Raw genomic sequence first — 19,154 nt, forward strand, 5'->3', positions numbered from 1 at the left:
ATTTCTGGCTAAATCACATGACCGTTACATAAGCCCATTTTTCTTGCTCTAAAAAACAGTAAACTGCGACACAGGAAGCACAACGCAGCCATCCCCTTCCCCACCTCCCTAATGCATGCGCACACACACACACACACACACACACACACACACACACACACACACACACACACACACACACACACACACACACACACACACACACACACACACACACACACACACACACACACACACACACACACACACACACTCACTCGCTTGGATAGGCCGGACCAATTGGCCATTCTGAAAAACTCTGTAGCCTTCCTGTCAACTGCTTTGCTCATTCCTGTGAATCTTGTTAATAATTGTTAGAGTGAAATACACTTTAAGAGACAGGCAAAGTCATTGTGTTTGTGTGTGTTTATTTGTGCACTGTGCGCAGGCAATTTACCTCTGAATATGTGCATTTGCTTTTCAACCAGGTAGGTGGTAGGCTCCTGAAGAATGCTACTTTCCCAGTTTTACCTTACCAAAAAAAAAGTTCTATAAAAAAAGTGAATTTTTGAAGTTACTTTGAGTCATGTGCCACATAAACAAAGATCTCCATTTTAATCCATAAAAAAGATAGAAGATTGCTCATAATGTATCCAATTTGACATTGTAAATCTGCGAGTACAATGCACACTCTGTCAGCATTCTCCACTACATGGCGACACTAAGAGTTTTTTAATGGAGTCCACTCACGTCTAATTTAAGCTAATGATCTCACAATCTGGCAACAACCCGCTGAGAGTAGCCTCTGTTGTCTGTCAGCCCTTGCATACATCAGTTATGAAGGCAGTCTTCTGAAAGGGAAATACTGCTTCCTATGGGGATCCCACTTTGACATAGGTTATCTGCCCTGCAGGCCTTCTGCCACTAGCATAGCTACAGTGCATCTGCTTTACAAACAAAACACTGACAGATTTCAGGTCATTGCTAAAATAAAGCCTTTAACCTGACATTATCGAACAGCCAATAGACACAGGTGGCCAGGCCTGGATTGTGTAAATAGCCTCAGACACAGTAGCAGACCCACATCAATAATACCACTGACTCTCTGAATGGCATTTAGTAGTGCAGATTTCTTGTAAGCAAGTCCTGTACACGTAAGATGTGCATTAAGTAAGGGTTGTGCTAGTAACTATGTCCCTCTCATAGATCTGTGCCATTTAATTATCCACTATCAAAGAATTTGGTCAATTCTGTGATCGTCATTCAGGAGTATTTATGCAACCTAAATTACATACCAAACAAAAATACCAAACTATCAAAAAAAAACAGGCATAGCAAAGATGTTATTGTTGTTACCACTAGGCCAGCAGTATGCAAATAACTGCCTTGCAATAAAACGGAGACTTCAGTTCTTTGGACAACACACAAACAGATGTGTTGGATGGGGCTCTACACAATTAGGTTTCCCTGCCTGAATTATTCTGAAAAAGAGGGTGTAGTGGTAAAAATAGGATGTGAAAATGGGTACTTATTTTATTTACTAATCTCACTACTTCTATAATAATCTACTATAAATGGAAACTGTCGTCATGTGCTTTTCCTTCTCGCAAATATTTTCACATGAGCTATATTGCACTGAATAATTATAGTATTGTATGGAGATGTGTAAAACACAAAAGTAACCGGTTATGGCAGTGTTTATAAAGCACTTGTATTCGAAAATCTATCTCGCAGTATACTCATCCCCAATACATTTAATATTCTATCACTACAACACTTTCTCAATATATTTAGAGTAAGTTTCTTACTTTTAATACTGCTCATACAGTATGGAGCATGCTGCTTTTCTGCCACTTGTATGCATTTCTTATTTTTCGAGCCAGTGCATTAAGAGTATGCCACAACACCTACACTTATCTGCTCATCAGATTGGCACTTCTTATTTGGTTGAACACAAAAGGTTTAACCTACTGACTGCACCAGATCTTTTTTTCATTCACGTCAAAGAACAAACGTATCACCAGGGAGCAGGAAGAGATGGGGGTCAGATTATTTCCACCGAGGAGCCATCAGGCTGCAGGTCAGCCCAGGTCAGAGGAAGTATTGTCTGAGCATTTATGAGTGAGTTACAGTATATCCTCATATGTACAGTAAACATACAGCATGCCTGTTTCTGAGGCTTCATGTTTAGGCACATTCCTATCAATACTGTAGCGCTGAATTAATTTATTAGTCAAAAGTAAGTTAAATAATTAAGCCAAAACCCAGAACATTTGCTGGCTCCAGCTTCTGACATCTAAGGATTTGCTGTGTTTCTCTTTTTAAATATTGAGTTTAAATATCTGTTGCTTTAACTAAACAAGCAATTTGGAGGTGCCAACTTAATGTAGGATAAGTGAGTGTATTTTACTTTTGTATTCTCTTATTTTGCACAATAAATACCTTTTCAATAAATTAAAAGCTTGAAACAAAAGTTGCTATAGCGTTTTTTTTGTTTGCAGCCCTTGTATATTGTGTGTTTGTGGCGATTATGGGGCAATTAGGATGTAAAATGCACACTTGCAATCTAAATGCCTATTGGGCAATGTGGGTCACACACATACTTACAGTTATCTTTGCAGATTTCAACCTACAGCTTTACACATGAATTCCTATACCACCTATGAAGAAGTTCATGTCTGTGCATGTGTGCATGCCTGGTAAGATTTGCAGCTGTGATTGTGTTTGTATGTATGGTGTATGCTGTTTTGATCAAAGAAGCCCCGATGTGAGACATGTGTTGTGGAGCTGTGATCCCGGCAACGATGATGAATGGCTTCAGTTCAGTCGTTGTTACATGGGGCCCCTCACACACAACCTGAAGCATTCACTCCGGCACGGGTGGGCGGCCTCTTTCCCCCGGCCTGAGCTGAAAAAGATGCAATTGGACAGCACAACTGCCAGTCAGGGAGAAACAGTCAGAACCGTATCCTTAAATGACCTCTCAACAGAGGCGGTGCCGAGGAAAAGGTTTTTAGATTGACAACAGCGCCAAGGAAACCACGACCCAGTCACAATGCAGTACACAGTGAGGCCATAACAAGGTTGACTAATGTCTCTTTAAATCTCTCAGTTCAATAAGAGAACGGCAAAAAAGTGAGCTAAAAGCAGGGCCTGGTATTATTGCAAAGAGCAGACATGCCAAGCCACTGATGACATGTGAATAATAAGCTAGCGTTCAACTCTTCAAATGCGCTCCACATGGAGCCGTTCATTGAGTGCAGCTGTCTTGTATCAACAAACTAGTCTTTAGTGGAATGGATGCAGGAGAGAGGCACATATGAATGCATTCAGATATTTCCACATTTCATTAGCGATGATAACCCACATTAACAAACTGTTGTTTGGTGTCAGAAGGCATTTTCCAGCAGCGCAGGATAAATGTTTATCCCCAAAAACTTCTTTTCAAAAGAGCCTCATCGGCTGCATGTGACAGTTGAGTCAACAGTAGTTATAAAACTGCCACACTTGTAAGCTTCATAAAAGTTATTACACTTCAATGTTTGTTTACTATACAAGAGTATAGCACTAAAAGAGGTGAGTGTAAGGGCTGCCATTATGTATATGAAAACCTGGAGGACTTGTAGGTAATAGGAGATCAAGGGGATGAATATCTGCTATATGGGTAAGTACTGATGTGAAAGCTTAAAGAATGAATTGAGGGCATATTGAAATGTCAGAACTCTGCTTGTAATTGAGTGATTCTATATGTTTCCTGGGACTGTGATCATTTACTTTATGCACCACAGTTTGCTGTGCCTTCTGGTACAGTAGACAATATCAAGTGTAATGAATATTTACCCTCTTGAAAAGGACTTTAAAAGCAGCGATTTGGATGCTGAAAGGCCCACGTGGCCAAAATATATTTCAAACAGATGGTCTGATGCAAACCTAACATTTAGACTTCAAAGAAGAAGAGTGCCAAGCTCCGATGATGTAAAATAAAGTTACCTCACGATGACTGCGATAAAGGTGAAACCAGAAACTCTACAGTCAGAGTATTTTATTAGATTTGTTGATGACTCTACAACGCTAACTAGCTCTGTAGTAAAGCTGTGAGCCACTTAGTCCACTAATGAGCTACAGCCGATCGAAAAGTTTTGTCCCCCCAAGGCAGTCGGTGCCAAAATAAATTAAGCATGGGCTGGATTATTCCCCTTCTATAGATGCCCAATCTCTGCGCTCTTCTTTTATATTTCACATGTCAAGTCTAAGTTTTTAACTTTGAGAAAAAAGAGGAGGAGAAGAAGGAGGAATTACTCGGAGAGGGGAGGAGTAAAACGTCTTCTCACGTCCTAACTTACACCTCTCCGAGGCTCACTGCTGACACATCATTTTCCATCCCTCTCCATGTTTCTTACTCCCTCTCCCTGCTCCTCCTCTCTTTATCTCTCTGTCTGCGTCTGACTTTTTCTTTGCCCTTCCTCCCCCCCACCCTGGCTGTATCTGTTTCACTGTCCTCTATCTCTCTTCACTTTGCAAAATCCTTCGCTCCCTATTTTCATCCCTTACCTCTCTCTTTCCACCTCAGCAGCAGCTGTGGAGGGGTCATGTAGGGTAACTGCTCGCTTTGCACATCAGAAGGGCGCACACATCGCACGCAACCTTGATGACATCACACCACTGTATGGGTCGCCCCTTTTCGCACTTCGATAGTTTGCACAGATGCAGTTGTTTGGCAGCGCAGAGTCAAGAGGAAACTAACGCGGTGCTCTTTACTCATAAAGTAAAGAGCACCGCGTTAGATTTAAAGGGCATCTCATAATCAATGAGTCAATTTCAGTATAATTCGACTCCATATGAGATACAAATAGGGTTTCAGTAGTGTAATCACAAAGCCTTTACAGATCCGATCTGTTCAGAGCCTCACCTGAATAACTCTCTCACAAAACGTCAGATCTTTAGCATCTGCCGCCGGCGCTCTGCTGGCCGCGCTTGAAGTAAGAACAATCGCATGTCTGATTTGATAACCCCTGACACATAATCTGGTTTCAGGTCTCCATAATGACGGTGTGTAAATATCATCAAATTAAGGCATGATTTGATTGGGAATGAGTGCAATTCCTCCAACAGTCAGAAAAACACCTAGAGGGCCTGATGGCTGACTTGCAGGCTTGTTTGCTGTTATTTTCCGTCAGTACTGCACTGAAAGAGTGTGTTTTGCATTCAAACACTCATCTTAATGAGTGAGGCCAACGCCTCAAGCAACAGGCACAAAATGAAAAGCACATTATGGCTGCTGCTGATTTCCTCTTAGCTAAATATAACATAAAGCACAGCTACAGGAGAATAAACCACTGAGGGATTTCTCTTTTTTTTTATGATGTTTCGTGCATTTTGGTCACAGTCTATAAATGTACATACCATCTTTTGGGGTTATTTTAAAGATCTTTTAGAAAAAATAAACAAGTACAAGGTATGCAAAGATTAAACAGTAGTTTGTTTCATAAACCTACGTATTGCAATAAAATAAGCATCATACAAAAATGGATAGGCATTGCTTTTTTACTCAATAGTAAGACCAGGCTGTTAATCTTTAGCTTTGTTTAAAGGACAACTTTTCCAACTGAGGAAGAAGTTGAAACTGAATATTACTGAAACAGAGTTTGCACACATTTTCTTATTAACATTTATCAGTTGGAATAGCTGTTGTTGTACCACATATTAAAATGTACTTGTAAAAAAGTCCTACCTGTTATCTACTGTGAATAAATAAAGCGGTATATCCACCAGTAATTCAGAGGGCTAAAGTTGACTTGTTATTGTTTGAAATGATATGAAATATAATAACCAATTTGGGCTCTTTCAACATGAAGGAAACTTGCTGTATAATAGTAGTACTAGCTTTCTCCTCTTACAGTTAAACCCGTTTTAGGATGGTTTTTTTTTGGAGTTGCATTGTAATATCTGAAATATTTGGAACCAAAAAGGTTTCACCAAATGATTCTCACATTATTGTCACACTTAGATTTGGAAAGCGGGAAAAAATATGTGTAAAATTGGTCTTAAATTTAGTTTGGAGTGGCATTAAAGAAGTCTACAAATGTAACTTTGAATCAGTGCTTTGTCTTTTTTATGTTCAATCTTGATTTTGATGTTTTTTTCGCAAATCCATTTGCTTTTTTTTAAATCCTTGAAGTGTGTTTATTTGTTCTTCCAAAGAGGTTGTCATATTTGAATGTGTTTTCTAAATGTTCTTGTGTTTTATTCGAGTTGTCATGACTTTTTAAAGCGATTCACCATTTTTTTAAAATCTAGTTTGATTTTCTGAAGTTGTAGTGTTTGGTTGCCCTCTCCGTAACCCTAGAAAAGACCGTAGCAGTGATATATTGTTTAAACATGAGTTATTGCCATACCTTCAACGGCTCTTTTGAAGAATACTTTGCAGCTTCCACACGTCACAACACCGTAGTGGCATCCTGACGCCTCGTCTCCACAAACCAGGCACACTTTAGCCGTTGAGGACGGTTGTCTCAGTGGCGAGCTGAAAGGACACACAAGAGTTTTTAGACTCGACATTAAGCAAAGAAGAATTTTCAAAAGTCAACAACAAAGCCAGGGCAACTGTCCCCCTGTCTCAGCTCGTTATTGCCTGATGCACATTCTTGTGTTTTACGACCCACAGAACAGTAGCAACACAATGTGGCAAACCATAAAGATGTCGGCCAGCCAAGAGAGGAGGGCTTTGCACTCCACTAATTTATAGATTACCCAGGCTTTCGATAATGACAGAATTATAGAGGAGATTATTTAAATTCAATAAGCAGAGACACACAAAGCAAGATGTCAAATTGAAGTATGGATCAAATCCCTTGTCCCCTTCTGTTTAAGGCATTGGAAAGGTTGACAAAAATAATACAAAGCATGATGAGCAAATGACTATCCAAAAAGGTTGAAGATCAAAGGTGAGGACTGCTGTACGTCATGTAGTCGTTATTTATTCTGAGCCACAATCGACAGGCAGCATAATTGATGACGGTCTGCTGCAGTTCTGCCTGAACAAAGGTGGTGTTTACTTTGGCATCTCATACTGCTTTTACTACTGACTGATTTCTACAATTACTTGACCATTAAAGATCATTGTGTAAAACTCTTACACGTGCATTGCTCAATGGGAGGGTCGGTCACCGTTAGTTACAGTTTAGCTCTTTCTGCAGGTGAGATCATGCAGGTTATTGTAAGAGATGTCAAAGGTCAAATGTAATGGCTGTCTATAGTTAATCAGTTATAAAAGAGGCATGCTTAAAGCCATTTACTATCAGTTTTACAGAATTGAAAAAGATTGGCAGTGCATGTAAAGTAACACTGGACAATATGATCTATAATTTATATCATGGTCAATTATCAGACAAGCACTGATTCTTATTTTTTTGGTATTGCATTTCCTGCATCATGAGGACTTACTTGGGACATACAGAATGTGTCCTGTTAAATTACAGTGAAATATGGGTTGTTGGTAAACTTTGGTTGCTTGTATGTTATTGTTTGTAGTGGTTTGGTCAGCTATTTAAATGTTTTATTTGAACACATCTATGTTTGTACAGTGAGACCTTCATAATACCATTAATAAATTCAGTTTAATGTCAGTACAGATTGACAGACTAACTGCTCAGGGTCGTGTTGGCCAAAAAGTAACATGAAAATGCAGCTCAGTTATTCCAAAGATAGGTTTGACCTCATTCAAAACATTGTCTTCATTTCATTATTTGTATCAGAGCCCAGTTTTATATTTAAATTTCACATTTGGATATATGGATAACCAAACTGAAGGTTTATTTCCAATGGATTTATTTGTGTATAGAAAACAATATTTTGTATATTTAAACTATCAATATTGGCTTTAAAAGGACTAGTATCTTGGCTCTGATTAGTGAACTGTATGTCGATTTAATGCCATTTATAAAGCTTTTAATTCATTTACCTCCAATGCATTTCTAGCGACATTAGGACTACATTTTCTTGAGATTTAACGCAAAAAAACAGAGGGAAGGCATTTAGAGTTTGAACCGGCTACAGAATAAAGTCTTGTATGAAACGTGACATGGTTTCATCAGTGTGCAGAGCAAGCATGCGCTATGAATGAGGCTGAATGATTCATTATATTACAGTTTGCTACTTATTAATGGAATAGCACTGAATCAAATGGCTCTCACATGTAATAAAAAATGTAAGGTACATTTACATTCTGAGTATATTAAAAGCTTCATGCTCCAAACGACAGCTCTACACGCAGTGAAAAAATAGGAAAGGTCGTTTCACTTTTGATTAAAAAAAACCCATTTCCCTTCATTTGCATACACACACGCACACACAAACATAGAACACAACACAACACGTAGATGGGTACAAAGAGAGAACACCTTGTATCAAAACATTAAAAGTGGCCTGAGCTTCCCCTGCTTTTCTGTTCTAATTACCTCTCTCCCATCTCAATCAATAACAGGCAAGGTGATTGTCTGGTTAACATTCTCCTTACATCCTTCATCAAACCAGCTGCCAAGCACACTCTCTCTCCACCTCCCTCTGTCTCTCTACCTCGCACGCTCTCTCATGCACACACATTTCCTCCAGGGGACTAGCTGGAAAGGGGTACAGCAACAGCACACTCAGATACAATCAGGACCACTGATCTAATTCTCTCTTGTCCATCTACACACACATTCAATTTGTTAGGATGCTTAGAGGAGTCTCTGGTGAGGTGTTTGTCTGACTAGATCTTCCTGGCACCGGGCCCCATGGTTTCATCTAATGTCAGTGTGTGTATGTGTGCATGCACAAATCCAATCCTTGTCAAGATGTGTTTTTCAGCATGTTAGTCTGCTGAATATTCCATCCCTATATATTGGCGTTTTCACACTATTATAAACCGGTGTTAACAAGAAGGCCATCAGTAAGAAAAACAGCCTCAGAAAGTTCACAACCAAGAAAAAAAACGAGCAGCTCTTGAGTGGTCCCTCTAAAGTATCTGCCTCTAATATGCAGTCAGTGGTCCACACTTTAATAGTGCCGCAAATTAAAATCTTGTCGCTGCGTGCCAGCCTGCCTGCCTGCTGGTCCACCAACAAGGTGACTTCCCCTCCCTCAGAGAAGTATATAGGTCATTCACTCTCCCTCTCTCTCTTATGAAACCAGAGCAGACAGGCCAGGCTGCAGTGACTGTGCACCAACGCCAGTAGCCCAAAACTAAACACAATCAACCAGACATTACCAAATCCGGCTGTTTCAGTAGAGATGTTAGCCGACAGTTTTTCCACAAGAATAATTGTGTGTTATGTATTTATAAGCTTGAGAGGAAAAGGGAATGACATGCAACAGAATTCTCACGTCAAAAAACAAATTAGGATGTTATGGTTAAGCGGTATGTGTTGTTGACCATGAGGACTTGCCAAATATATGTCCGTGTGTTTGGCTTGACATTTTCTTAGCTTAAACTATTCTGAGGTCGCAATTTCTGTCTGTTTGAATGAGGGTTTTAATGATGATGTACCACTGCAATAACATTACTGTTGAGGCAGGTTCAAATTGTTAATTCCTGCATGCGGGACCTTGTGTCGCCCTTCATGTCAAACTGAAAAACAAAGCCAGGGTGCAGAGAATCACATTTGCAGATATTGTTAACCTATTGAACATTTTAATTTAGGAAATGCAATGTACATTATACACCATGACAATGTTCTAGTTAATCCTTAAAGACCAAAACGTTTTGCATTTTTGGATAAAATTCCACTACAATATCTCTGTAAATAAAGTTCTGTGGTTCTGAGCAGACTACTTTTCGACCCGTCTTCTCTATTTCTGGGTACAATCTCAGACGAACTCAATGGGATGGACTGTACAGATCAAAGGTCTCATTCTTCGCTCCAGTTGTTGCTTTTTTCCCTTCCTACAGAAACCCCAGTGCAGCCCTTTCATTGTGTTCTGTGTCCTTTCATCTTTAAAGATAACACAAAAAGCTAACAACTGATTTAGTCACTGATTATTTCCCAGGAGGATACGGATGAGTGCGAGTACGCAACGCCTGTTTCTTCCTACCAAAATGTACAAGCAAAAATGTGTATCTCTTACTAATGCTCGCTGTCCTCCTTCCTGCTTCTCACATTGACATGCTGCTTAGGAAAGATATTAAGGAAATGACAAAGGAAAATAATTGTGAGAGCTAGAAACCAGACGAAGCCCACAGTGCCCACTAAACTGTGTGAGGACCAAACCACAGGACAGATGTTTGGGCTCAGAATTTGCCTCATGCTTTTTACACGTAATTCCAATGTCACACTAGTAGCATTCCCCGAATGGTTCAAATATCTCCTCCTCTCTCAGCTGCCGAAGGAATGCTAAATCAGCGAGGGCTAAGACCAGATAAGATCGCTAAATATTTATCAAAATCCGGAAATTCTGCATCTGATAATCACAGCAGTCGTTCTAAGTGGAATTCCAATTATTTTACAAGAATCTGACTTTATAATCTGCATTACCCGTGAACAGGTCAATGTGTGGCGCTAAAAAAGGTCAGAAGTCATCAGAGCTTGACATAAGCAGAACAATTAGTTGCCATAGAAACAGAGCATGAAGTCGAGGAAAATGACAAATTAGAGATACAGGGGGAGTCAAGAGTGCTGTAGTTATTCTGAGGTTATCAAGATATCATCGTTATGGGCGAATAATGGGCCGTGAGATGTCTGTATGATGGAGGACACACGTGGTAGGAAACGAACCCTGTGACCCACATAAGTACATTAGCATGACAGAGTCAGAAAACAAGCAGTTGAGCGAGTTCTGTTGTATAGAAAAACAATGTCATCATGCATGTAACACTGTGTGTCCTAACACACACACACACCTCTGTACTGCACTGTATTTACGCTGCTGTAGAGCCAGCCGCCCACTGTAAAGATAAATGTGTGTGTGTGCGTTCATGCAGACACACTGACTCGTTCATTCTAGAGGCTGTTATCACAGGGATAGTTCAGACAAGTACCACAGCCTCCCTGAACCTACCCCTCATAAAAGAGAAGCATCCTTGACTCTGCAACAAAAAAACACAGCCTCCACGGTACAATGCTTCTCTATAGTCTGGCCTACACTGTTTATGTAATACACACCTTGGCGTGCTGAAAGACCTTAAGCTACACCAGTTCAAAGATGTTTATGTAACACACACAACTTGGCATGTTGGAAAGGTAAAGGTAGATTGGTCTAAACGAGCTGGGGGAGATGGAGAGGGAGAGAAAGAGAGGACACAATGGCTTACATAACCACGAGCAGACAGTATAAACATTAGGTTGACACCCACTCACCGCCTCTCAAAGGGAGAGAGGTCTTATGGGTAGCGTTAGAGAGCCACCAGGGATTTATTTTTCCTGGTGAAGGTGACCCTGGCATTGGGCAGAGTACCTGAGCATACAGAAATATGAGATCTCCTATCTGTCGAGCTTGTGTTACACCTGTGTTAAGGTTACAGTATAATCTACTCAGGCTGCCTCTTATGGTTAAGACAACAAACATCTTTAAATTATTTCATACAGGGTTTTTAAACACTTATTTTCTACCTCAAAATGTTCTGTTATTTGGAATCAAGAGTTATAACACAGTGCAAATGAGTTGATTTCACTGACAAATAAAATGTAGGTCACTACAGACATGGCAAATTTGCATTCTGGTGGAATCTGGTATCCCGGCTGTGATTGCATACTTTGTTTTTAATTCCAAGCTGTTGTGTTGTCTCCCCTCCAAGGCTTATGCCTACAAACTTAAAATGACCTTATCCAAAACAGCAAATCTTGATTATCTGTCTCCTATAACGCCACTGTTTAGAGTGTAAACAAAGTAATGAGACAAGTCACAGGAATGCATGCACGCGCACACACACACACACACACACACACACACACACACACACACACACACACACACACACACACACACACACACACACACACACACACACACACACACACACACACACACACACACACACACACACACACACTCAGCGCTTTGTAGAGAGTTACAGAGGCTCTTTCTATGGGCGGAAACAGGGGCATTGGGTTTACCAGCTGTACATTTCTCCTCGACATGTCTGAAGCGATGCCTGTTTTTGTCCTTAAATTCCATAACCAAACATCACAGCTACTCTTTGCTGCACTTTCACCTTTCCCTCAGTATGATGCCGCAGCTAAATGCCTCAAGGTCTAATGGAGACCTTGAGGGCTTCAAGAGTGGAGCTTGGCTGCTTTTAACTAACCAGAGACATTTTAACCAATTTTACTTCACCTAAATCACTTACTGTCACACTGTGAATGAAATTAATCAACTGAGATATTTTGGCATAAATGCAAAGCATGCAGGCATGAATTTCAGGAAGATGTGGCAGGGTGTTATTATCTGGTAGGGAGGATTATAGTGGCTGGAAACTCCCGTAATTCATGCCTGTCAAGGGCAGCGTGGGACCTATCACATCCATGCCATATAAAATTAAACTTGAGATGCCACTGTGAGTCCAAAGGGTCATTCGAAGTTGCTATACATACTTAAAGTCTGTGTGAATCCTAATCAATGCTGGTATGCAAGTTTTTCATACTTTTCAAACTGCACACAAATACTCAGAGTGCAGCCGTATTCGGACATTTGCATATGCCTCAACAAGAGAAACGAAAACAGTTCCTATATACAAAACACCCACTCATTTCTTTCTGACCATATGCAGAGGGTTCATTTACACACAAAGCATGAACCAGGTCAAAGATCTCCAAAAGTGTAAGGAATTTAATTTAGACAGAACTTGCATTTGAGCTTTGGAAATTATATATCTGTTCGCGACTAAGATGTGTATACGTTGGTGTAAATCCCACATTGGTCACCTCAATAACTTTCTCCATTTAGCAACATTGTTCAGTGCTAGAAATAGACAAAACAACAAACATCAACTCCGCAAACAATTGCACATGTAACAGGAAGACATTACAATACAAAACAAATACGGCCTTTACGCATTTTCGTGAATAAACTCAATAATCACTTATGCAGATCTGTAGCAGCCTCAGATCTCCCATCATGTCCTGCAGCGCTGTTTGATCAGCTGTGACAAAAGTGTCTTAACTGTACTGCCTTAAAGCAGGGACATTATCATGTGCTCCTCACACTCGTCTCTTTCTGACCCCGAAAGTTTCTGTTTTTAGCAGCAAGTTTCCAGGCTTCTTTACTGAAAACAGAAACAGCCGCAACACAGCTGGGAACATGATTCAGCTGACATGTTGAGAAATATATTGTTGGGCGTCAGGCTGATGTCCAGTCATGGGAAATCGAGAAATAATGCAAACAAGAGTCCAGTGATTAACAAAAGGTTAGACACATGAATAAACATGAAATACAATCTCAATGACTTCCATCAAATTTCCCTCCTGGACATAAACCTACATGTTAACAGCATAAATAAGCAAGGTAGATGGCTTAAATCTAACTAAATACACAAAAATGAGCCTGTTTTCAACCACCTTTGTGAAACGTGGCTCAAAGTTGACTCTAATCTATTTCACTGCCACGAACAAAAACACAAATGGACCACTTCAAAGCTCTACAGCTAAAACTGGTTTTGTTATTGACCCAAATCCTTTGATTTCAGTGGCACGGATGAACTCTAGACCTGGCCTCCCCTGGTGTTCATGCTTCAACTCTATTTACTGCTTACTTTGCTTTCTCCAACTGACTCCATTGAATACCTGCCTCCTTACAAATGTGTCTCTAGTCCGGTTTGGGCCTTGTTGACTGCACAGCAGGTGACCTCCAAACTCAGCTTAGAGGCCCTGGGACAAATGAGAAAAACAAATCCCTAGAGAGGGAGATTATCTTTAAGGGATCAGCCCTGACCTGAGCCATCTCAATGCTACATCCTCCTTACCTGTTTTCTTCACTTTCTAGCTAGTTAGCAAACAACTTTTGAAAGTACAATACGAATCAAATCAATAGATTAGAATGTACTATGAGTTAAATGCTGTCATTTAAAATCCCAAAAAGAAAAAGAAGAAAAAACTTAGCACTTGGGTCTAGAGAAATTAAACATGCCAAATAATATCTTATTCAAAAAGTGACCTTTTCCTTTCCAGTGTGATTCAAAAAGGCCTCACTCTGAATCTAGGTTAATGTACACTGGCGCTGACACATGTTGCCAGCAACCCTACGCATTAGCTGTCAGATGTGATCATCCTCAACACCCACCAGTCATTTGCAATTCTGCAGGACAAACATGGAAGAAGATGAGGCAGGGAGTCCAGCATGTGCAACAAGGAAACACTGAACACACAAACCACAATACATTAACGGACATACTGCAGGGATACATGTAGCTATGGGGCTGCCAAGTGGATCTGCCCTGAGTGTTTATTGTATGTATAGTTTATAGTCTTCTGGCTCCCTTAACTCACAGGGTACAAAACCAAAACCTCAAGAAGCGGGCTTGCGCTAGAGTCAAAGCCAAGTCTCTGGTTGGCTCAGATCCAGGTGGTTAGCACCACCGCAGCACATTCTGCATGTAAGCTCAAGAACTGCTGAGAGGCGCTCTCCACTCAGCCTCTCTATAGCATCTGACAGGTTCAACAGCAGAAGAGCCGGCGCATAGCCAGCCAGAAGTGTTGCCTGCGCTCAGCCACTTAGTCCATACTGATGCTGGGATTATCTACGAGGGGCCAAGCAGGTGAAATGAAAGGAGAGGAAACATAAACTATAGAACCGCAGAAATATGGAGCTTTAAGAAGCTTTCGAAATACCGTTTTTATAAATGTTATTGTTTAAATGGCATGTCTGCACATAAGTCCTAGTGGCAGGTAGAGAAAATAGATTTTTATGTTACACAATCGTATTTTTAGAAATTGGTCCAACTGAAAACACCACAAATGTTCTGCTGTTATGGTGATATAGTGCCGCTGAATATGGGGTAAAAATTCATCAACCCATAGCAAATGCAATGAACGGTCCAACCGGACTATGACTACAGTTTGTCCGGCAGCATCAGGCCTGCTCATTGTAAATCTTCACATTATTTTCCTAAAAGGTCAACCTTAATTCTGACCTCAAAAGTACAAAAGGTCTCACACAAGCAGTGCAAAATGCAAAAGACAAGGAAGGTTAGAGACCAAAGACACACACACGTGCACACACACACACACACACACACACACACACACACACACACACACACGTGAGGCCATACTAAATGTGTCTGTGCAATGACCTTTTTCAAATTCAGTGTGTTCACCTCCAAAGGATTACAGGCCCAGATGGCCGCTGGATGAACAATGAAACACCTGCTGAGGGACATTGCGCAATTAAGTTCTTGCAAAAACTCCTGCAAAAAGAAAAACACACACAATGAACTATCAAGGAAAATGGACGTATGTGCTGACTCCCAGTTAATCTAACTCTGAGGCTTACCCGTTCTAATCCAACTCTTTCATTTTTAATAAGCAGGACAATTTCGTATTTTTCCATTTGTAAGTGAAGGTAATAGTGAAGTCCACATAGTGGGATTGAATTGTTTTTAGATTAGAAACCTAAATTTTAGTCAGGTTATCCATAACTATCTGCACATTCAACCAGCACTATAAATAAATAATAAAATACTCGGTATTTGTGAAGCTATTTTACTTTGTTTTTCCCGTAATGCAGTTAAAATGTTTTAATCCAAAAAGGTTAAGTGAAATCAAAGAAGGTATATCATTGACAGAAGTGATGAAGTTTGCCTGTTCTGTCACCGGAGCAGGTGCAACCTGACAAACCTGATCGTGATGTCTCGATTTTCTCTTTTTGGCCAAAGTCACGCACACCTTGAAATTCGACCAGATTGGCCTTAAAGTGTAAACACTACTACCGAGTCAGTGAGTACTGCTTTCTTTAAAAGGGTCATAGAAAGCAGATTTTCTACAAATGGTCTGTCACCTGTCTCCGTCCTGCACCTCTATCATAAGGCCCAGGCTTTTTGTCCTACCTTTCCTCCTCATAGTACTTTTATGTTTCACATGTTAAACCCTGAAGCATTATTTCCTGTTCAAAACAATAAGTTAAAGATAAAACAGCAGTCAACGTCACCTTGGCTCAGTCAAAGCTTTTTCACAAGGCTGACTATTGATGTATATTTAATAAGGTGAGAGATTTGCAGTCATGCAAGTGGCTGCCCTTTCAGAGTGAGAGCCTGTGTCACCTTTTTGGCAGTTTAGTTAGCAGAGAGTAAGGGGAAAAATCCCCATATTTAAAAACATATTTGTAGTCTGATACAAGTGTTTCCTCCATAGATACTGACTTATTTGCTACTGATTCTTACAGGTGTAAACACATATACATAGATCCTGCTTCTAAAATTGAGCGATCAGCCATAAATTGCATTTCAAGCTCGGAAATGTGGTTAAAATTAAGATATTACATTCCTGATAAGAACATAATTATGGCAAATTGATTTGAAATACAACTACCTCACTGTTGTTCAATTCAATGAATGAACATCATGGCATCCGATGAAGCTGTTGGTATAATTCATTTAGCCGAATAATGTAAAACTGAATTTGGCTTCTTCTTTATATCTTAAGTGACCATAAACTGATCATCTTTGTTGTTTTTTTTAGGGTGAAGGTCTAAAGAAAAAAGGTATTTGAAAATGTGAATTTGGGCTTTAAGTACAAAACTACATTCGTGAGTTACCGTATTTATGTTTTGCTCTTTTACAGATTAAAGCTGTATCTAGTTCAACAGGTTAAAACAAATGTTAAGTAGGCCTTGGTAACACTATTTTGGAATGTGTAATTTCATTGGAAACACTGATGATTCCATCTGCTCTCAGAAGCGCACATATATACTTTTTTGTACGGCCCCCCAAAACTCCAAAAATGCTATTGGCATAGGCAATTGTGACTCTAAGAATCGGTCAACAACAGATACTGTAACTGTCGTAATGGCTGTTCATGTTGAGCTAGTAGTTACTGTCATCTTGAATTTGCCATCACACATTCAGCACTGTAAATGCAAATCAATTTCCCCAAAAAGTCCCTACCTAGCTTATTCTCATAACAGTTCAATTCAGAATCAAATTTAGTTCCATGTGAACTTTTAAATTAAAGGTTATCCCCCTCCTTGCATATCTCTTCAAAAATGATACCAAACCTAACCTCATTCACTATTCAAAGACGACCCTTGAATGCATCATGTAAATGTAATGTAAAGTACTGAGCATCATCTGACTGAACTGTCCTTGTCCTCTTTCCTCAGGCTTAGTCACATGCACACAAATATATTCATCAACATACAGTTGCAGGCAACATGCACGTACATATGCACTGCTTCCCACCACGTTGTAATTCCCTTCACGCTGCACTTTTAATAAGTCATAACATCGGGCTTTGCCACCAGGACGCCCTGTTCAAATAAAACATTGGCCCAACCAAATACTCCCGGGGCTCAGAATATCTCCCACATTTTCCATCCGAGGGAAAATGTCGATTCAGAGGTTTCTCTCCTTCCACTCTTTATGCTGCCTTACCTCCGCTGTCTTGTGTATACACTACATCTCATTGTTTGAGGTGAATGAAACTCTGAAGATCAGGGTAAATACATGACCCCTTGAGCGTATGGTATAAATATTTAAGAACGAGAGACAGGTGGAGAAGGGAGGAGAAATATCTAATACATGTACGTTTTTCTCTTCAAAGGAACCATTTCTTTCTTAAAGGAGAACACATGAGGTCTAACCTGAGTGGATTTTTACAAACATTTTTAATTACTTTTTTGTGAGCAGGAATTTAGTCTCAAGTGACATACTGAGCTCTTACACGGGAGGCCATTGGGACTTACACAGTGAACAAAGGATTCCCTATTGAAAAACTATCTTTGTACGCCAGAAAAGCAGCTTGTAGCTCTACATTTTCTATCTATTCACTGTTCTGCTTCATGTTGCGAAACCCGTCAGCGCTAATGAGTGGCTTTATAAGAGGAAATAGAGCGTAATTTGTGTTTGTGAGCAATACAGAGAAAATGTCTGTACATCTCATATCTGTTGCATATACCTTCTACCAAAACCTGACAGACACACTCGTCCAGATTTATGACACCGTAAACTATGAAGCACAATGACAGCCCCTCAATGTGCCACTGACTCCTCTTTATGTACTCTGCCCCCAGGGTCTGTCTGTCCACACAGGCTTTATATGAGAAAGCCTGTCATAACAGCCATGTTACAGTGTGAAGCATGCCCATTTCACTGGGATTGCTGGCCAAAGCATACAAACTCTGGTTACTGTAAATTCAGGAAAAGTGCCAGGCTGCTCTGAACAGATCTGTCAGCACCAAATCCCCTTGGGAAATAGAGGTCATAATTTCCATTTAACGCCTACTGCTCTTACACATACATCTCATGGTTTAGATGCCTGTATATATAAAAAAAATTTTAATTAATTAATAAAAATGCAAAAACCCTCAAAGCTGATGCCCTGCTATCGTGTCGTTAGAGACATTCTTTACTCTTCTAAGTAAATACGCAATCCCCATAGGATATTCAAAATACTGGGATTTTGTTTGCCTTGTCTTCCTTTTTTCATGCGTTAATCTTATTTGTAAAAACATGTCTCCAAAGGTTCTAATTTGGGATAATCTTTAGTAAAAGCTAAATCAATCCTGGTTCAGAAAATTATACAATTATGTTTTTCACAACACATTTCAAACGTTTCCTCAGATTTAAGTAAAAAAAAAAGAAGCAGTTTAACCATGTTGCTATAGCGTTTGATTTCTTTCTTCTACCGCCTCAGCTGAATTGATTCAACCTTCCTCTCATGCCACCTTTCTTTATGGCTGACTTTGGCGTGCTGCTGAAAGGTCCTTACCCCAGCTGCTGCTCTTACACCGTGTTTCTGTCAACACTCCTGCCTTCTCAGCCGTCTAGTCAGAGCTGCTCTGCTCCTCTCGGTCTCCCTTGTTTTCCGAAACACACACACCGCGTTTATTATCCCTGTAATCTCTGCCTCCTGCCGAGCAACTTCGTCTAATTTATGTGGATTAAAGCCATTTGTTGCAGAAGGCAAAATGTGCCGTTGTAGAGCCAAACATCAACATTAGCTTCATGCTGAAGACTTACATCTACCATTGTATAACAGAGGCATTTAAAA

General features: G+C 40.1%; 1 protein-coding gene across 1 annotated transcript in view; it reads right to left on the bottom strand.

The window, feature by feature from the left end:
• The window catches only part of nr3c2 (nuclear receptor subfamily 3, group C, member 2), a 69,046-nt gene that overhangs the window by 25,366 nt on the left and 24,526 nt on the right, over window positions 1-19,154 (bottom strand). The window contains exon 3 of the mRNA XM_063883615.1: window positions 6,375-6,502. Within this exon, the coding sequence (XP_063739685.1) occupies window positions 6,375-6,502 (128 nt within the window). The remainder of the gene's footprint in view (window positions 1-6,374; window positions 6,503-19,154) is intronic.

This window comes from Eleginops maclovinus, chromosome 5 (genome assembly GCF_036324505.1).
Source record: "Eleginops maclovinus isolate JMC-PN-2008 ecotype Puerto Natales chromosome 5, JC_Emac_rtc_rv5, whole genome shotgun sequence".
Classification (NCBI taxonomy): Eukaryota; Metazoa; Chordata; class Actinopteri; order Perciformes; family Eleginopidae; genus Eleginops; species Eleginops maclovinus.